This window comes from Channa argus, chromosome 6, assembly GCF_033026475.1.
Source record: "Channa argus isolate prfri chromosome 6, Channa argus male v1.0, whole genome shotgun sequence".
Lineage (NCBI taxonomy): Eukaryota > Metazoa > Chordata > Actinopteri > Anabantiformes > Channidae > Channa > Channa argus.
The window spans coordinates 23,944,547-23,965,989 of record NC_090202.1 but is presented as its reverse complement, the minus strand read 5'-3'; the positions used below and the strand labels follow the sequence as shown (position 1 = coordinate 23,965,989).

The window sequence follows — 21,443 nt, the reverse complement described above, 5'->3', positions numbered from 1 at the left end:
TTTGAACCAGGACATGTCGGTGCGCTGTCTTTTTGTATGTCATACATCTTCACAGCAATGATGGAGAGCATGTTAGTGTTACAGCTGCGTGACAACTAATGAGCAGGCAAAAGACAAATATATGCTGAAACTTCAAACATGATTAAGAATTATAAATCTTTTATTGTGCATGGATCCTTTTGTAGATATCATGGCTATACAGATACACTTTAGATACATATCTATGATTATACATTTTTCCCATAGCGAACATTTTAAAGTGATATGTTTGGTAGTATGTATAGTATAACAAATTTTTATTTTGGAATGTACGGTGTATGAGGTAACTGCAAACATTAAAATTACATAAAAATGGTCTCTATTTTTGTGCATATTTTACTCATTTTTGTAGCATTTTGTTAATCTCCTCAGCTAAAGGTAGTAAGCCCAGGGTGAAGAGATGTTAAAATGGCACACGTTGCAATCGCTATCAAAAATAGGAATTTGAATTCTTTAAACGACAAAGAGAAGACATCTGCTGAATGTCTCAAAGACCAAATCATGTAATTATCCAAGACGTTTTGCAAGGTACCTGTATTTCATTTTTACAGTTTTAAACCAAGGCCAGACCCATTATGAATACTTCACACACAGAGAAAAGGCAAATTTAGATTCACAAGAAGTACATGATAACACATTTTGTATCTGCAATTTGTATTCCATGATTCACGATTCCTCAGGATTTATTATTTCCTCTGGAGTATTAACTTATATTACTTCAATATTATAAAAAAATATACTTCACACATGTATGATCTGACAAGAGAAATTAAAGTAAATCATAAGTAATACATTGAACTAATTTCCATTTTTGTCACGATTACGTATGTTTACTAACATCAAAAAAATGTTGCAAAAATAAAAAGTAAATAAAACACATTTTTAGTGTTTTTCTAACACTAAAAAGAAAAACATCCAAACTCAAGAGAAATTAATATTTTTTTTCCTCTCCAATTAAGGCCTCTGAAACAACTGGTACGTTTCCCCCCCACCCCTTTTTTAATTTTTCTTTTTTTGCTGAGACAGGTCAGCTGTTTCAGTGACACATTATGTGGTACTACAACTTTTAAAAACATCCAAAACACAAGAAGGGCTTGCACAATCTCAAAGTGTGTTCTATAAAATGCATCACAAGACCAAGATGCAGAGGTTTGCTTTCACTAAGGTGCAAAATCAATTACTGGGAAAAGAAAAAGAAAAAAAAAAATAATCAAAAACAAAATAAAATGAAACATACAGATAAGCATACATTTTTTGTGCTGAGTAAAGCAGCTGCATGATTGTAAAAACAAGCTACAGTATAACTATATGATAGTAAAAATAATCAGAGTTCACTGTTAGTTTGGTTTTTGTTTTCTAACTTTATACTGAGCATTTTTCCTCAAACTTACAGGTCCTTGTGTCCTTACTATACAAAAATATACTAACATTTTTCCAGTCATTTTTGCATCCTTAAACATTCTGATAATCAAAAAGGTTGGAAAGTGCTAAATGAGCGTTCTATAATGTGAACCAAATTTCCATTTCCGTTTCTTCTCTCTCTAGACCCCTTAAAACTCCAGCAGGGGATTAAGTCCCTTTATCTGACCCTAAACACCCCCCCCCCCTCCAAAATGGTGTACCTCTGTGGCACAAACTACATACAGTATACAAATCTGGACAGACGTGCAAACACTGGCTCACCAGGTCCCAGGGATCAAATAGGACATAGGCTAATGACACACCTATATACTATTTTTTGGAGAACAACTATCAAAAACAGTTTTATACTGGACACATAAATGGAAATATAAATAATGACAATTTCTATACACACTCACACACAAAGTACGTCATAAGTCGAAGCCCACCTTATCCAACTCCGATCCTCCTACAATAAACCTTCTCCCTATTCCTTGAGTTCCTTCAGGTTAGAAGAAAGCTGATCAGCGGGCAACACAATTCTGAACTCAGCAAAAGGTACCACAAAAATTGGGGAGCGGTCACAAAGGCAGGAGAGTCAGGAGGGTGTTACAGGTGCCACATAAGATGGTACGTCCTCAAATGTGTTACTGCTAATCAGCTCTCCCTCATCAGCCCTTCATTTTCTTACACTCCAGTGGGGCTAATGGGATTACTCTGTTGACAACAAAAAACAAACAGTATAAACTAAAGATTACAAAACAACAGAGAGAGAGAGGGGGGGGGGAGAATAAAGCTTTAACCCTGCAGCTGGGTGGCACAAAATGTTCATTTAATAACAAAGTACTGGATGACAAATGCGATGAGGATGGCGATGACAGCGAAAACCATGAGGAGAAGGAAAGCGCACTGTTCATCTGTCAGGCTTCGCCTGGCTCGGTTGGATTCTGCGTTGGCCTTGGATCCCAAGCCGGAAGCACTGCCACCGACTGCCATGTCATTTCGCTGGGGGGATAGGGTCACCGTAGGGCTGTAGGGACCGCTCAGCTCCGGGGCGTCCTGGCACTGCCTGATAGCACACACCCGGAAACGGTAGTCACTGTTGGTCTGAAGGTTCTGGACATGGAAAGATGTGGCAGAGCCTTTGTAGGCCTGTGAAGAGAAAGAAAGAAAAGAAGAGTGATTAAAGCTGAAAATAAGTGAAGAGAATAAAGTCTACGTTATTGCTTTTATAAGATACAGAGAATGCTTCCTCTTTTTGACACTGGGCAGTGTATCACCAAGGAAATACTGCTACTGTCTTCAGCTGCTTCACTGAATCTTACAGCCAGTTTTTCTGCTCAAAACTTATTCAAGGAAGTTGTCTTTCCGATCTCAAAAAACAGGAATGTATCAGCTCTCTTTCTATTCACTGACTTTTCAATCAGACTGTATTGTGATTTCACTTTTTTATTTATATTAATTATGGGGTTAAGATTGATCTACACCCCATCACTTTTAGGGTGATGAGCCAAATGTCACAGTTTTATCATATGATAAATTGATGTACGTAACGCTTTTCTACTTTAGTGCACAAAGCGCTTCACAATGTTGCGTCTTATTCATTAATTTAATCACACTATCACATTACATTCAGATGGAGGAAAAGTTCCCCTTTTCTTTCTTTCTTTCTTTTTTTTAAAAAAAAAAACATGGTCTTTTGAGTCCAGGCCATTGGGATAACCAAAAATGGAAACATACTCATGTGGGAAGCCAGTTACATATTTTAGCATTCAGATTTAATTGCCATACATTAAGGCAGAAGCCTGTAGTGGTTATTATGCCACGTTATCATGGCTGGAAGCCACTGAGAGAGATTAATGTGCTGGCAGGGACTTGACATCTAGCATACCTCCTGGATCAATGACCTTTGCATAACAGGCAATTTAAAGTCAGTGGTGACTAATACAGAACACGGCAACGCCACAGTGAAAACATTAAAAAGCTGGAATCCATCTGTGTCTCGATCTGCATTAAAAAGGCAATTGTGATGAATGGCAGGTCAGCCGCACATAGCAAGTGAAGCACAGAAAACATGGCAAGCAAGCACAAAGTACAAGTCCAAACGGCAACATGAGTACCTGTTTAAAATCTGAGTTTCCCATCATCCACTGCAAAGTGTAAATAATTGGGTCCCCCTTCATGGGTGGTAGGGCCTCCCATGTGACTTCACAAGAGCTGTCATCCAGACGCTCCACTTTAGGGGCTGGAGGGTGACGGAAGAGAGAACAAATTACACTAAACACAGGTGATAACTGCAACAACTGAGTTGAAACTATTCCTAATAATACTACGTCTACTGTATAACAATATGTGCACATGGAAATCCAAACAACACCAAAGTAACACCTAGTAATACCTCTTTTTGGGCATTGAGGTGTAATTGGTACGAACACCAACCGGAAATTACCCTAGAGGCCTTAAAATGTACTGCTCAAAGAAATGCTCTTCTAATTTTTGTTTCTATTGGGTCTAATGGGTCATCTGCGTGTACCTAATAAATTGGGAAGTAATATTTGCCATATATAGGCAGCTTTAGTATTGCAAATTTTCTCTGACAAGTAGTCTCCCCCGTTTCTCCATTATGTCTCAAGAATTACTCCTGTTTCACCCATTTCCCAAAGAAAAGAATTGTATGAGAAAATATCACAAACAGAATTTTTCTTTTTCCTTTCAACTTATACTGTGGGTTTTTCTTTTTTAAAACTGACTGGTGCTAAGATGTGTGCTGGAATGCACAAATACCGAGGCTCAGGCTGAGCGTTTGTTTCAGGAACTGGTGACCCTGTAGTCCACAGGGGGACAATCTACAAACTGAGCCCCATATGACAAACAGCAATATGTCCGACAAAATCGAATCCAAAATGAGGCTGAAATGAGAATCAAAACTTTGTGTCTGCAATACAAAGTTTTCCTAGCTGATAATCTTAAACTCATGATCTTCTGTTTGTTTAAGTACTAGAACCGAGATGTATGAAGGACTGGGTGTTCTTATCCAACATGCGATTTAATCTACAAATCATCAAGGATAGAATTTAGCGTACATTTGTACGGTTCTAGCTTTAAATTCGGTAAAAAAAACAAAAAAACAAACAAACAAACAAAAAAACAAAACAGAATTGACATCAAACTTTCTAAGGAGTTTGAGTCAGAGCTTTGGGGGCTTTTTGAAAGGGTGGATGCTACAAAACCATTTGCTTTAAAAGTCATCAGTTGACTTGTGACTCAACTCATGAATTAGGAGTGAGTTCAAAACAACTACATAAGACTTGTCCCCATTAGCAGCAACTGTGAGTCACGCTCTTATTTAGGTAGGTGGCATTTTGAAATAAAGAGAATAAAAATATGTGGTCATACAGAACCAAGTAATGATGGGGAAAAAAAATCATCATCGGGGAGGATTTTAATCCTTTGTGGCATCATTATATACAGTAAGACTTTAAGCTTATCGCTGAAATGGTTAGTCTGAATTCAAACAGTCTATAGTTGAGTCCACTTCAGCGTGTGAAGAGACAAACACATTCGACTAACACTGACAAACTGGCACATGATTGCCCGATTCAAAAGAGGTGCTGCACTTTGAAAAAAAGAAAACCCACATCCTCATTACTGACTTCACCATGTAGGATTAAAAGAGGCTTCACTGAGCCTGGCTGAGACCAGACCACAGTACTGAACAACCCGACTTATGATGACAGCCGACAAGTGAATCTCTGCCTGCTGGGTCTTAATCAAATGCAAGTCAAACTTGGGTCAGCTGAGGGTAAAAGCTGAGCACACTGGCAGTCTGCATGTCAGGGGTGAGTGTTTGTAAAGATCCTCAGAGCTGATCCACATCGGGGGGGGGGGGGGGGGGGGGAGAGAGAGAGAGAGAGAGAGAGAGAGAGAGAGAGAGAGAGAGAGAGAGAGAGAGAGAGAGAGAGAGAGAGAGAGAGAGAGAGAGAGAGAGAGAGAGAGAGAGAGAGAGAGAGAGAGAGAGAGAGAGAGAGAGAGGTAATGAGATAAAGAAAAAGCAGACACTGTACCTTTTACAGGGGCTGGAGGAGAGCGTGGGGTGGTGAATGTGTAAACATTGGAGAAGGGCCCTTCGCCCGCCTCATTAAAGGCCTGGATGCGAAATGTATAAGAGGTAGACTCATTAAGCCTCTGGACTTTGTGTGTGTGGCATGGTCCTTTATACACGGATATAAATCTGCAATGACAGGAACATAAAGAGAGAGAAAAACAGAGAAAGGATTTAATGAGCAAAAGAGGAAAAATGACAAAAAAGCAAACAAGACAAGTGACTTCTGTGTCAAGAGACATACAGTGGAAATACACTTCTAGAGGACTCTCTCACTACTTTCTACGCACTCTGCCCTACTTGACACTGTTATCTGAAGCTTTTGCTCAAACACCAGTTTCCTCTCTTATTGGCTCAGCTAGTCGGGTCACTTCCCCTTGCCCGACTAATGGGCCACCGACCTGCCGCTCTTGTCCTCCATCTGCAGCTGATACTGGAGGGCATCTGAGGCGGCGGCTTTGGCTGGGCCGTCTCCCCACTTGAGCCTGAGGGTCTGGTGGCTGAAGACAGTGCACTCCAGGCGGGGTGGTTGTGGGGGCAGGGGCTTCGTTTTCAGCTTAAAGGTGTGACTAAAGGGGCCAGGTCCCAAGCTGTTCAGGGCTTGGATTCGAATCCTGAGGAAGAACAGAGAGAGATACCACCATCAGAGACCTGCAAGGACTGAGTGAAAGTTTAAAGCATCTTCTCTCTTCATCAACAGACGTTTTTGTTCAGTGTCTGGTAATGTGCAGTCTGTAAGAAGTCAAACAGTGACACGCTATGATGTTTTGGCTGAATTCCAGCCCTGCAATTATACCTCAGTCCATGTTTCATTACAAGTCCAGCATGTAGAGACAAAATAAAAAAATGTGTCACAGTTCTGCAGCTTCCAGACAGCACTGTACTGTTTCAACACTGGTGTGTGGGCTTAAAATAAACAGCATATGATTAATACAGAAATACACAGACAAGCGAGCAGCCTGATATTTATAAACCAATGTATGTTGTGTAAACAAAATATTTAGCCTGAGTTTATCGGAAACTTGGATCACTTTAAGTTTCGGTCAGTTTAAGTTAATCTAACAAGCTTTCTGTTTTTTTTTAAACTGAGCATTTTCAGAAGTTGGTAAGGGAAAAAAAAAAAGATACAAATTCTGGTTAGATAGATACAGACAGAGACAGCAATCTCTGTCCTCTCAGATTTTACATTCAGAAATTTCACATGGATGAACAGATCTTCAGCTCGGAAAACACAGGCAACGTACAACATCTGTGATACACTGTGCCTCACAACTGTCTGGCTGCCAGTCTCTAATCTGTAATCACTGTGAGGCTTTTAACACACCAGACACCAATCTATGAATAATAACTTGTCATGCTGCGCTAGGTCACAGTGATGGATGGGTGGACTGCGCTGAACAAAATGCATTTGTGTTACTACCTGTTTCACTCAAGGAGTAGAAGAAGTAGTCGTAACATTAGTATTACCAGGGCTCCATTGAGGATGGCTTTTTATAGTCTAATAAAAGAGTCCTCTGGTCAGCTGTAAAACTGAAAACTCTGTTTTCTGGTGAACTCAGATTCGAGAGTTAACTCCAGACATTGGTATAACCTGCTTTCAGGAATGAACACCACAACCTCTAACTGTTTTAGTGAAAAAATTCAACTAAACATGTCCAGAATGACCTGGATAACTACCTATATTTTAATTTATTTATTCCCTTCTGCATCACAGACAAGTGGGCTGTGTGTAAATTTAGTTTGTATCACAATTCAGTTCTTACAGTTTTAAAACTGCTAGCTCTTGATGACATTTGAAAGGTGCAAAGTTATACCTCTGTAACATTTGGTAAGCCTCAGAGTTTACAGTGAGGAAGCACCAACCTGTAGCTGGTGTCAGGCTGCAGACGCTGAATGATGTATTTGGTGACAGGACCAACAACAATGGGCTGTCGCTCTCCCAGGTCAATCAGGTAGGACGTTATCTCAGAGCCGTGATCACAGGGAGGTTCCCAGCAAATACCTAGGCAGGTGGATGGAGAATAGAGCGGTGTGCATGGGCAGCTCCTATCCTCCTCGTCCTGATCTTCATCCGCGTCCACTGTAGTCTCGTACCTTTGCAGCTCAGACTCCTTCATCACGTAGATGCTGCTAACGGCTGCAGGCACGGAGCATGGTGTCTGGCACAGCACCGCCTCACTAAAGGACCCTACGCCAGCCACATTCACAGCCTGCACAGCAGCAAGACAGACGAGTCAGCTGATCAAGTCACTGTCAGCCTACTTGAGAAGTGAGAAGACTCGTGTAACATGCATATTCAACCACAAGGTGGAGTGCACTGTAACCATGACTAGTAAGCGTTTCAAGCCTGACAGATATGAGGAAGTGTAGGGTTGGATTTTTTTATACCATTATATAAACTTTTATATAATATATATTCTTATTTTATGGCCTTGAACATCTTTACTTTGAGCACTGCCTGTATGGTGTATCAATAATGGCAGGGTGGTAAAACACACACATACACACACCAGTCCATTTAAAATATAAACACAGTGATGACGTAGCTGTTACTGTAGGAAGCATTAGACAGTCATCATGGGTAAGAAAACATGCTGGTGTGGAATCGTTTCAAAAATCAATTTAGTTCATTTTGTCGTTCAAATCATTGCCAACCAGCTAAATCCATAAAGCTTTGACCCCAACAGAGTGACAATGCCATTTCATCCTCTGAGCCACAATGGAAAAGGCAAAAGGATATTTCTTTTTTCAAAAAAATAATGATACTGAATTTACTGAGTCATCGGGACTGAGCCATAGCGTATCAAATTATTATCATCATCATCATCATCATCTCATGTTATTAGCTATTTATTTATTTTCCTTTCGGCTTATCCCGTGAGTTCAGGGTCGCCACAACGGATCATTGTCTGCATGTGGATTTGGCACAGTTTTTACGCCGGATGCACTTCCTGACGATACCCTCCTCCATTTCTACCGGGCTTGGACCGGCACTGCCCAGCTGGGGAGGGGAAAGGGCTTTTAGGGGTTCAGTGTCTTGCCCAGAGACACTTCGACACATAGCCGGGACCAGGGATCTAACCACTGACCCTGTGGTTCGTGGATATTGCCTTACCAACTGGGCTACGGCCGAAATATAAGCAATATTTCCATAATAATAATCTATGTTGGGATATATTTACTATATAGCTGTGAACACGTGTTTGCATACATGCTTTTGATGTGGACATTTTACATAAGACTACAAACGAGCATGATGGAAAGCCATCAACAAACCCCATCAACATGAAAAAGGACAATATGGCAGATGTTGGACTAACAATAGTAACAAATCCTTTCATGTAGGAATTCATTTCTTAATAATGAATTGAACTTGAACTATATTATGATATTTACTAATACTGACCAATGTGAAAAAAAAAAAATTGTGATGACAATTCTTTAGTTTTCTTTATTATTTAATTTTATGCAATTTTATTTCCGACGCGTCTTTTTAATAATGGGACCATTGGCTTAGAATTCCTAAACTAAATAGAGCGTTTGTTAATGCTCACCTGTACTCGGCAGAAGTAATTTGTTGCAGGGAGCAGCCCTTTCATTTCATGGCTGAGCCCTGGTCCACTGTAACATATCTGCATGCTGCCCTCAGCAGCTCCCCACTCGAGGCGAAACTCCGTCACTGGAGCACCGTTGCATGGAGGGGCCTTAGAAAACACACATTGGTGAGCCATAATAACGAAGTTATATGCAAGTTATCCAATATATTGTCAGAATGATAGGGGTGTAAGACGAGTGAGTTTTACCTCCCAGCTCACAACAACACAGCTTGGGGATTTGCATGTGGTGGAAGGAGCCTTGCACTGCTCTGGGGCACCAGGGCCAGTTGTAACCTCACAGCGCTCTGAAAGCGGCCCAAACTATCCGCAAAAGATAACAAAAAATAAAACTCTAAAACAATCATACCAGAATTAATATCATATTTAGTTACAGGGGGTTAAAAGCACATATCAGAGAATCAAACAACCTCCTCGTATTACAGATACTTGTTGCTCACCCCAGCCTTGTTAGCTGCCTTGACCCGGAAGCTGTAGGTTTTGCCAGGCATCAAGCCTGCAACAGAGCAGTCTAGCTCGGGACCCTGGTAAACCTCCCTGCTGTCCTCAGACTGTGACCCACACACTTCTACAGCGTAGCAGGACACTGGGCTGCCTCCGTCTACATGGGGGGGACCTAGGAAATTTGCAAAGCCATTGTTTATACATACATTATAAAGTCAGTATATTTTAAAGCAATTTCTCCTCTGGAATAATAAAGTATTTCTGATTCTGATTTCAATTTAAAAAAGTATACTATTACTGTACAGCGTAATACAAACGGCATTATCAAAGCTCACTGATTTGAGATAGATCACAAAACAAATAAATTCATCAACAGAAGCTAGAATCCATCCCACACAGATCTGAGTTGGAGGGGAATGACTCACCCCAGCGCAGTTGCACCTCCCTGGCTTTGGGCTTGCCCACAAGCCGAGGGGGGTGGCAGGGCCCTGGGGGCACTGCGGGAGTCTGGACCTGCAGGGTCTCCGACAGCTTGCAAGGGAAGACAACACACCAATTAAGACCCAGAGAAAATAACAAATTGACAATCTCAACCTCCTACTATCGTTCTTGGCCACATAACAAAAATGATCTGGATACAGACTTTAATTCTCGCCAGTTCTTGTCAGGCTACAACAAACCAGAAAGGAGACAAATGCGAATCAATCAGGTACACCAGGTACATAGTAATATGCTGTGTTCAATACAATGCTGTAGATACAGTTACAGATTTTCTGCTCGGCTTTTTCAATCTCACTTCTGTGACAAATGGAAAACGTTGTTGTTATGTCACATTGTGCTGCACCAAAAGACCTGAGCTCCCCACCGCGAATCATATTGTTTTACAAGCGCTGAAATGAATAAATGCATGCAGTAACAGCTGATGAAGAAATTAATGAACAGCGTCTGTGAACTGAACTAATTAGGGAAAACATCCTCTGACACATGCATAGAGGGTTAATCGATTAGCAGGCTTTGGCTTTGTACTTACACAACAGGAAGCATAGTCTACTCTAACATAGGAGACTGGATAAATGACAATTTAGGATTAAAACTAACAACAAACAGAGTGTATATCTACAATTATTCACATGTGATTTATCTGACTAACTATGGAATGTGGCAAGATTCATGGCTGCCTGCCTTAACCGTTGTGGTATACTTAATTGCCAAGACATGAATCAACAGTAAGAGTCAACAGAGAAGCAGTGAACAATTATTACACAGTTTACTGTGCTGCACATTGTTAAGTGGATGGCGACATATAATTCTGGGGGATTATCTGTTTACATATTGAATATCGGACTGATTGTGCATTGTGATAGCAAGTCCATTCCAAAAGTCAAAATGGATATAGGTAAAATCTGTGTTACAGTCTTTCATTATATATGTAATTTTGCCAAGAGTTTATCTCTACAGTATTTTGTAGTCCTTTCTACCAATTAGGAGATGAAATTGTTACTGATCGGCAAACTCTTTGAATTCCTGTGATCACACAAGGCTCTGTGAGTCTATGCAACGCGCGCGCGCGCACACACACACACACACACACACACACACACACACACACACACACACACACACACACACACGAATGACTCACCGAGCTCTGCCCCCCCTCACTCATGCAGTAAACTCGCGTCTGGTAGGAGCAGCCGGGCTTCAAGCCTTCACACACATGCTCCATAGCTGGTCCTGTGTAGACCAGCTCCCATGACAAGCCTAAGAAAAAAAAAAAACGATTATGGTTTTCAATATCCAATACATAATTTTCACTGTGATTATCAGTTTTTAGTATCACAAATTGTAACTTACCACTTAGGCCTTCAGACAGCTCCACAACATACTTTGTGATGTCTGCTCCACCATTATCCCTTGGGGCCTCTGAATTTAAAACAAACAAAAAAATATTATCCTCAAACTGCATTAGCACTGCATTTTTGATCAATTCCAATAAAATGTGCAGTGAAGCAAATCATGAAACGATGAAATATGGGGACTAAATCACGATAGTACAACTTGCTTCCTAATTACAATTACAAAAATTAAGCATCAACATATAGAGTATATAAATTTAAACGCTGATGAAGCATAATTTGCCAATGCATGGCTTTTACCCCTCAAATTTAATCGAAAACTCAATTACGTTAAAACCACACATTGTTTTTCAGGATTGCAGACATATCTTCTATTTTGAGAACTAGAAGCAGAATCCAAGTATGAATGATGTGTTTGTCCAGTGAGGTGTAGAAAGGACTCGTGCTGATCACCGAATGGAGGAGAGAACTGTCAGTCATCTATTATACAGACTATTTGGAATGTCATCGCACTTCATCTGTGGTCAGGCAGAGCTCATCAGAAAAGTGAAACTGTAAAGTCACCATGTCAGCCTGTCTATCCAGAAGTCTCAAGAGAGACAAAAGGGCAAATGGTAGGAAATGCTTACCCCAGACCATCTTGAAGCTGTTGGGCAGGACCCTTCCTCTGATGACAGGTCTGCAGGGACTGCTGGGTCTGTCCGGCTTTGTAATGAACTCCACCACCTGGCTAGGATTACTTTTCCCCTCTGAGTTGTATGCTGCCACCTGCAGGAAGTGCCCCAGCACAGGCAGTAAGACCTCATATTATTACTGCTACTGTTTGCTTAGATAGTCAATTATTCCAAAAGTATAAAGGTCATTATATTTCTTGATAACAAGCACTGACTAGACTCAGAAGGGTAATGAGGAGTTCCGAGAGACACAGTGAGTGTAACACTCCCTGCCTGTTGCCAAAATGGCCTCACACAAATGCCACATTATCAAAAAGATTCAGCTCCTCAAATCTCTACATACACTTCGACAAAACCATAAGCAGTCCAATAAAAAAAAAAAAAAAAAAAGACAATTAGCTTTAGTGTCATTTGAATTTCAGCAGCGCAAATATGCAATAATATCAAACTCTCTGTGAGCCTGCTGAGCATGGCTCATCGACATACTATATGAAGACAAATCTAACCAGCAGTCTATGTCCTCTTAATCAGCGCGGCTGGATAGTTGGTAAAGAGGGAGCTGGAGCCTTGATACTGAACATTTCTTTAATATCGGCTTGAAGTAGTGCGAACTTTCACACTATTACTGCATTAATCACTTTTCTAAGAACAGGTTCTGGCTTATGCTCTAAATGTTTCTAAAATAACTGCTTTTCCATGTGATTCATTAAATAGTTTAAATATTGAACTGGTCTATCGGGAGATAAGTTGGACCTCTTTTTCTTCATTCTCTCAATAGCTAACATAAATTGGAGAAATATTACAAGGAGCTGCAGCTGTCTGTCTGCAGCTTTTACAACATTTAAGACGTTTAACAATCCTATAAATCTACATGGAACAAAACCAATGAAGCTACACTCAAAAAAACCGACAGTCAAGAAAAACTGACAGCATTTTAGAAAAAGAAAAAAAAAATGTTTTCACAAAAATGAGACCTAAATATAATTAATCAATCTATCTTTTAACAAATGGAAATGGGGAAAAAGGTGGGTTAACTTTTATAATTTCTATATACTGCCTAGTTAAATTCACATATGATGATCCATCAGAGCTGTTAAATTATTTTCAATAATCAATAATAATAATGATTTAGGAGGGGGGAATGAAAGAGATGGTGAGAGACAAAACACAGAAATCCAGAGACAGAGAGAGAAATACACGTCCTTAAACATTGTCATATTACTGCCATCCAAAAGGGCCACCAATGCTCACATGCTTTGACTGACTTGCTTCTCACTGCATGTGATGAGCGGTGTAGTCCTCTTGTTTATGCTGTCTGTTTCTTACCGCCCTGACGGCACAATCCTGCAAACAGATGAGTCACTGGGCCACTGTGGGCGTCAGCACCCTTTCTGCCTGAAGCCTGTCCCCCTCCACATACACACACACACACATTCCACTGCAACCTAAATTAAACCTGTGCATCACTGGCTTTGACTGCAAACACCATAGCATTGCCTTACCCTAAACTTGTACTTTGTACTCCTGTGGAGACTCTTGACAGTGCAGGAGAGCTCATTGCCATCGTAGCTTGGCAGGAAGCCATATCCCTGGGACAAAGACAAATGACAAAAAGAGAAAGAAAACAACCAGGTGAGCAATGACTTACAAGACAACCATTGTAGCCCAGAAGACAAAGTGGTCTGTAGGAAACAAACAGCTACAGGGGATGGCAGATCTTCTTTGTGTTTTCCCTGGCAGACACTATGTCTGCATGTAGATGCTTAAGGTGGTGGAGGCAGGAGTGACAGTAACTCTAAAAGGTCATGTATAACATTTGGAGCAAACCGTTGAAGTGTTGCAAAAAATATGAATTTGGCTTTTCCGTTCGGCTTGGTGGAAAATGAAATGTAAAACCTGGGTGAAGTTTGTCAACATATGTCGAAGAGATTAGCAATGCTGCACAGAAAGTGCAGCGTGAGCAGCATGTTAGCAAAACAACAGCTGCAGCTTTGATGCAGCAAACCTTTCACAAAGAAAAGAAACCATATGTTGCAGATATTGCTCTGCAGTTTATACATTTCAATCATCTCTTTTCTTTGGATTTAAAAAAAGAGGCTACAAGACACATACCGATCCTTCCTCCTCCATCTCCAAAGTATAGAAGATGTCATCCTCCTTCGGAGAGCTAATAGGCCTCTGCCACTTCAGACACAGCCAGGTCACCCCTGCCATCTCCAGCTCTGGAGGTAAGGGTTGCAATGGCACACTGCATGAGGTGAACAGGTCCACCACTTCACTGAACTCGCTGGGGAGGGCAGAGAAAGACAGAGGATGGGAGAGAATGGGAGAAAGAGACAGGAGAGACAGTGAGAGACACAGATGCATGCACACAGATGGAGACAGCGAATGGAAGAAACAGTAACAGTAAAAATGGACAAAAGGGAGGGTGCCACCCAGGAAGTAATTAGCCTCTTAAGGTACCTACCTTTCACCCAAGTCATTTTCGGCCGCGACACGGAAGGAGTATCTTGAGGCTGGTGAAAGCTTGGTCACTTTGTACTGCTTCTGAGGTCCATAGTAGCACTGTGCATAACTCCCATTGCCTTTGCCCTTCAGAGAACAAACCGTTTAGTTTTGGAAAACCTCAGTTGGACATAAAACATCAACGTGTGGTGCAATGTTCAATGTTTCTAAGCTAAATTGAGACGTTACCTCATCCCACTGAAGATTGTAGTTTTGGATTTTAGAACCATTGTCACATGGAGCCTGTAGATAAAGCACACAGAACTGTTTTACATATATTACTCAGTGTACTTTGATGTTTTTAATTTCAAGATTCCAAAAGATAGAAAAAAGCAGAACACTTAAAAGGAAATGTAAGTCGTTTTAGGGGAACCACTTATCTTCATTTAAAACTTGTGCCACTAATAATGAAGTCTCCAGGACCACCAACAACAAATAGAATGCATGCAGGTGTGCAGACTATTTAAAGGCTTCATTAATTCAGTGTTTACTGAGCATGTGTTGTTGTTCTTGCAGTGCCTCACTAAGCACTCACACATTTACACTCACACCTGGGAGGTGATCTGTGCAACTACAAATTCTTCATCACCAGCAATTAAGCAAGAAAAAGTACCACAGAGAAGGGGGTTTTTGGAAACAGTTGTCGAGTTGTTAGAGTGATTTCCTTCTTCTTTTTTGTTTTTTACCTTCCATTGGAGTGAGAGCGCGTTCTTGGTCCCGCTGGCCTTCCTGGGAGGATTGGGTGGATCCGGCTTACAGCTTAAGGTAGTGAAGCTCACAGCCTCCGAAGGGCTTCCCTGTAAACAGTTACACGTGGCCTGGACCCTGCAGAAGGAAAAATAATGTGGTCCAAAAATGGTTCTCTGTTCATTGGGGCTGTAATGAAACAAAAGCAAGTGGAGGATAATGCCAACCTGACATGATAATCTGTTGCCGGTCGAAGGTCTTCCAAAGGAGCACTTAATTCTTCCCCACTGCATCAAAGGCAGACAGAAAAAAAAAAAAACATCGGTGTTGTTTCAAAGCCCTGGCTATGCAATAACTCTAGCAACAGTTAGTGTGGAGCCCTGCAGCTTCTTGCTGCTTGTTCTCACCAGTATATGCTCTTGTACTTCCCATCTTTGCCACTGATTGAGATGGAGACCTCGTAGCTGAGGGGCTCTAGGGGGTTGCAGTCATCTTCAACACCGCTGTTCTCTCTCTCTGGCCTTGTGGGTGCACTCCAGCTCACTGCTGCACCTCTGGCCTGTATGTCTGACACCTAACATTTGGAAGTTTCATAGGTCACTACACAACCAGACTACATAACACCATCAAACCAGGAGTTTACTCTTGTAACCAAGAAAACCTGCCAAATCTCACAGAGCCCAACGAGTTCTGTTAATCAGTACTGTGCCAAATTTTAGGACGACAAAATTGTTCTTCTTTTAAAAATCCAAAACATAGAAAAGTCACACAGCATGCTATAGGTAAAGTGAGAAAAGAACCGCAAGAAAAGGTTTTTCAGCACTTGGCAGGGATGCAATGTGCAACCCTAGTATTTTTCATTCTGTTTTGAGAACGGCATAAAAATATCCTGAGCTACACAGCAGGAGGGGGTTTCATGTGAGGATAAACTCAATGAGGTCAAGACTGCACCACCTCCTCCCACCTTAGTACTTCACTTCCCATTTGATTCTCAGTCTTTTAACAAACCTTTGTGGCAGCAAACGTGGAAAAAAAAAAAAACACTTCCCTTGTATTGACCTTATACATCATTTCTCCAGTAGATTTGTTTTGCTACTTTTACACGGAGACCTTAGTTACAGTTTATGACAAATCCCATTTTATATGAGGTCAAGAAAATTCTATTTGTAGTTCTACTAGTAAAACAGAACTTCTCATTATTTATCTCAAATACTGCTGTGGACCTAACACCATTAAACCATGACTTTTAATGGTGCCTTCTACACCCTATACTTCTAATTTTATATATTTTATATGTAATATTTTGGGACAGAAGAAACCATAGCCTACAAAAAAAAATGTGAGAGGATGCCTTTTTAGTATTTTGTTAAAAATCCTTTCTTTCAAATCCAAGCACAGACCTTTTACTAACTGCTAGAACACACATTTGAAGCAACTGAGAATAGAAATCCTCACATGGATGCTAGTCAGCAGACATGACTCCATTTGCAAGATGTCAGCAAGCATTCATCATGGATGTTAATATAGAGTTTAATGACGCAACACATTTGCATCATTACAAGTTTTCATTAACACAGTGCTAATTGAGTCACAGACAAACATGCAAATTATATTAATTAGATAAAAGAAACAAAAGAAGTAACCAAAGTGAATACTAACCACTGGTTTACTGATGGTACTCAACAGTGCTTGAAGGGCCCGGGATTCCTCATCTAGCTCTGAGGACAGAAATAAAAGCAAATATGTATTAAAAAAAACACAACTGGTAATAGCAATCTATTTTCTGTTGTAATTGTTTCTGCTGGATTTGTATGTCGTGTTATATCTTTATGCCATTGTAACATTCCTCAATATCATGTTGTGCACTCCTTGGAAAGACTAGTAATGGACCATCTTTACAAGAAACCGCATTTCAGTGCATCTCCAGCACAACACGACATGACTTAACATGAAGCCTGGAGACACCTGAGTCATATACACTGCAGCTAATAGAAATTTTGTAATCACGAGGTGGAGCCAATCATGCAGATTTCCAAATTTCCAAACTATAAACCCAAACTACATTGATCAACCGCATCACTAACACCATGATGCAAGCTGTGATGCACTCTGAATTCTGACACCTGTCAATCAGGGCCAGCATTAAATCATTTCCCATGGTGATCCGTACACAACAACAACATTAAACTACAAGGTGGTATTAATGTTGTGGCTGATTAGTGTACTGTTCTAAGTGTGCACATATGAATGCTTGTATGCTTACGTCTAACAGAATGCAAATACATAAACCCTTTTTTTTCTACATAACATTTTACACACCTCATTTTATTTAAGTGGTACATTGCTCATATTTCTGCGTCCCCAGTTTCCTACAAAGCTGAGGTCATAAGGGGAAAAATTTCCCCTCCATTTTCAAAATTGACAGTATTCCTTAATTATGCTCTGGTGTCGCCAAGTAGCAATGTTAAACTCCATGATTAATGAGCAGTCAGAGAATAATCAAGAATAATGTCGTTCTGCTGATCCCTCACTGCCACCAGCTGCTGCTGCTAATGAGGTACTATTCTCAGCACCTGAACACAATATACTCCTAACATCAAGAAGATCCTGTGTATCAGCCCAACTGTACATTTCGCCCAGACTCTACCCTCTAACCTGCTTACCTCCCAGATCTCCATTGTTTCCTCTGCCTGTCTGCTTGCCAGGGCCAGCCATAGCACTGCTGAGCTGGCCCCGCTCTGCCTCCAGCCCTTTCCCTCCAACACCATTATGAATGTCCACTGTCAGAGGGCTGTTACAAGTCTTCTGCGGCGAAGGCGGAGGGCTGTCTTTCATCTGCCCTCCTCCTGCACCTCCCTGACGCTCCTTCAGTTTCTTTTGCAGACGCTCATATGTTTTGCTAGTTCTGTCATCTCTGTGACCATATGGTGGGCGTCCATGTTGGGAGTGAGAATCTGCAGAGACTGAAGGGAAAAAGGCAGAATTTGTGAGGTTGTAATGACAAAGATGTGAAAACAAAAATGTCTTGACTGGTTACAAGAGAAGCATTCTGGAAAACTCAAAGGTCACTAAGAGGAGGAAGTATAAAGAAAAGTATAAACAAGTGCAGTATGAAGTAAACCAGCAAAGACTGAAATACTGAAAGACAGTTTGCCTCAAGCCTTGAGTGTTTAACTAGACTGTAGGAATAATGCACTGAGAACAAATAAATAACATCTTAATATAATAATACAAACCAGACACTGCCGGATCCAACTCACCCTGCTCTGAGTAGATATGAGCCGGATGGTACTGGGAGATGTACTGAGAGCTCATGTCGCCCACACCGCCTGCCATGCCTGTATACAGATGGGGTGGTGGGGGCATCATGGCAGGGTGTGGAATAAAGGCAGGCAGGTGGGCATGGGGTGGGGGTGGAGGGTGGTGGAGTGGGGAATGGCCCCCTGGGTGGAACTCTGGTTGCTGAGGTAAAACCAGAACCCGCCGCACTCCGTTCTCTTCTATGATCTGAGAGGAAAAAAACAAGAGCATGAAGCAGATATCAAAGCTACTCTTAAGTTCAACAAGATGCCAATGAAAACCAGAGACTGCAGAAACACAAATGAATACCTGTGAAACGTATCCAGGAGGCACATAGATTGGAGGCACTGAACCATTTGGAGACATCATGGGAACCTGAGCAGGACCTGTAAAAATAAATGAATGAACTAGATCAAACACTTTCTCTCAGGGCAAGCAGCTGTTTCATCTGTGTGAAACACTTTAAGAGCATTGCAACAGCTAACAATTATAATAACCAAACTCAGTTTTTGTGGCAAGAGGTTCCTCACTGAAAGGCACAGATGGATAAACAGATTTCCTTTGAAAGCTCACACCAAGACTTAAAAATTGCCTGTAGTTTTTCAATAACCTCATATAAGATCAACATAGTAGTTGCTTAAAAAGTAACTTAGTACAAACTATTTTTTACAATTCTGACAGTACAGTTGCTCATCTTTGGTGTCGCCGTGTCATAATTCCCACCCTTAAGTCACCTTTTACTTCCAAAATGCATGATTACCGTAATAACTCTTGCATTTTTCAACTATGACATTAAAATTTTAGATCCGGTTTCACTGGAGCCAATCTCAAACCCTTGTTCCCAAACAGGAAAAACTACACAAAGTGAATTTAACTTTCTAACCAGTTCCATTTTATTGACTATTCAATTAAAAGAGAAAAGCCACAGAAATACATACATTGTAAAATACTGAAAAAAAGCAAGAAAGTGCTGAGAAACAACAACATTTGCTGCATGGCTCTCTTGTACAGGCCAGTGCAAAAGCTTACATCAGCTCACAGAAATGACAACTCAGCAAAAAGCCAGCCAGCCAGCGAGCGAGAGAGAGAGAGCGCGAGCGTGAGACCTCTGTGCCAAGTTTGGTCTTTATGCAAACATAAGACATAATCACTCGAGACCCAACGCCAGACATCAAGCAAGAAAGGAAAGAGGAAAAATTAAATAAAAACATACACACTGACCTCCCTGCAGCCTACTTGACAAAGACATGTCCTTCATTTTGTCAAAGTTGGTGCAAGCAGACAGAAAGCACTAACAAATGAGTCGTAATGCAGTGTAAAGGGTCCATGACAGAGGCTTATACACTGTATTAAAAGGATAACGTTTTCATTTTCTAAACGGATCATATTTTCAACAATTCCAATACACACATCAAAAGCGACAATGAATGGTTCGTGCATAATGTCCGTCACTTTTTAATCTGTATTTCCTTCCTCGTCTGTGCTGTAGACCTCAGATGTTGTCCAAAAATGACAAACCACCCCACTGAGTAACAGCTTCTTCATTCCAAAATGCATGGTGTAAAGATCGGTAAAAAATGTTGTTCCAAATGCTCAGAATCGCTATAATCCTTTTTACATCTGTCAATTTGCAGCATTTGACTCTTGCTAAGCTTCAGGCCACTGTAAAATGTTACAGCAATCTGTCAACAGTGCAGTTTAAAATGAAGAAGCATGTCACCCAGCGGAGCGGTGTGTCTGGCTGATGCGTTTTTACCTATTTTTGGACAATAAGGACATATAGAGTACAGATGAATGAGCTTATCTCAATATGCGTTAATGCTACCATTTTTCTAGCACTGAGCACATAACAGTATGCCATGCTATGGCCCAGATCGTCATGCTTTAACCATGCTATGACCATATTAACAGTATAACTACAAAAACACATCATGTTCCAGGTATAAACAAGGACGTTTCTCACTTTTCAACCAAGTCAACTTCTTCTATGATCATTACTAATTTTCTGATGTTACCTTCTCGCTACTTTTGCAGCTCCCGTGTGGTGGTAACGGGAAACCTATGGTATTAGTTTACCTCCTAATAAACTTCATTTAAAAAAGACAAATGACAGCTAGGCCTCTTGTATTACAAATAGAAAGGGCAAAATAGGCAGCGAGTCATTTTCTCACCTAACAGCACATGTGTGAGGACAAACTCAGCTGGAATGAAGGCAGTCACAACTGGCTCAGCCTTATTGATTTCAGATTACAATATCTTTGGAGTGGGAGTTCAATGTGTGTACTGTTAACTCCACTCACTTAAGACTGATAAATTAAGCCATGCTTATGACAGGTGCCACTGTGCACCTGCTTGATGTCCGATTATGTAAGTTATTGTTGCTGACTAACAGGAAAAAACATACTATATGCAGCTTGTTGTCTGTTTACAGTGAAAGCTTTTGTGTGTACTGACTTGGAGAGCATAGGGAGAAGAAGACCTGCAGAAAGCACAGAGTGAGGGAGGTAGGATGACGGAGCCACACACATCTAAGAGGGAGAAAAAAGAGAGAAGAGAGGTAGGGTGGAGAATGGTGGGGACAAAAACACCCACTCTTTTACATCAGACTGATGCATGAGTGCTGACAGAGATCAGATAGAAAAGGCCACATCCCCCTCTCCCTCCCCTCTCCGAGTCAACTGAAGCATTGGTTGTGCTGACGTGGCCATGGAGAGCCAGCCTTCCAGAGGAAGCAGCCACAGGAAAAACATCAGTCCTCCTCCACAAAACGGCAGGCTGCCACTGAGCCAAGAATAGCCACAAACAAGCTGCCCATTCTGGC

At 41.1% G+C, this 21,443-nt stretch overlaps 1 protein-coding gene across 6 annotated transcripts in view; it reads right to left on the bottom strand.

Moving 5' to 3' along the window:
- Positions 1-137: 137 nt before the first annotated feature.
- fndc3a (fibronectin type III domain containing 3A) overlaps positions 138-21,443 on the bottom strand; it is a 46,114-nt gene continuing 24,808 nt past the window's right edge. For 3 of the 6 annotated variants that reach the window (XM_067507885.1, XM_067507886.1, XM_067507884.1), the window contains 23 exons: positions 18,932-19,008; positions 18,583-18,829; positions 17,986-18,285; positions 16,982-17,040; positions 15,730-15,896; positions 15,550-15,609; positions 15,322-15,460; positions 14,825-14,878; positions 14,598-14,722; positions 14,243-14,417; positions 13,633-13,719; positions 12,086-12,224; positions 11,455-11,523; positions 11,243-11,361; positions 10,026-10,131; positions 9,597-9,772; positions 9,346-9,459; positions 9,097-9,246; positions 7,406-7,752; positions 5,944-6,156; positions 5,505-5,671; positions 3,561-3,685; positions 138-2,592 (listed from right to left, as the gene is read on the bottom strand). In XM_067507885.1, coding sequence (XP_067363986.1) covers positions 2,269-2,592; positions 3,561-3,685; positions 5,505-5,671; positions 5,944-6,156; positions 7,406-7,752; positions 9,097-9,246; positions 9,346-9,459; positions 9,597-9,772; positions 10,026-10,131; positions 11,243-11,361; positions 11,455-11,523; positions 12,086-12,224; positions 13,633-13,719; positions 14,243-14,417; positions 14,598-14,722; positions 14,825-14,878; positions 15,322-15,460; positions 15,550-15,609; positions 15,730-15,896; positions 16,982-17,040; positions 17,986-18,285; positions 18,583-18,829; positions 18,932-19,008 — 3,539 coding nt within the window. In that variant the 3' untranslated portion in view covers positions 138-2,268. Of the gene's footprint in view, positions 2,593-3,560; positions 3,686-5,504; positions 5,672-5,832; positions 6,157-7,405; positions 7,753-9,096; positions 9,247-9,345; positions 9,460-9,596; positions 9,773-10,025; positions 10,132-11,242; positions 11,362-11,454; positions 11,524-12,085; positions 12,225-13,632; positions 13,720-14,242; positions 14,418-14,597; positions 14,723-14,824; positions 14,879-15,321; positions 15,461-15,549; positions 15,610-15,729; positions 15,897-16,981; positions 17,041-17,985; positions 18,286-18,582; positions 18,830-18,931; positions 19,009-21,076; positions 21,151-21,443 lie in introns of those variants that run through there. The other 3 variants (XR_010914675.1, XM_067507887.1, XR_010914676.1) reach the window with 3 other exon arrangements.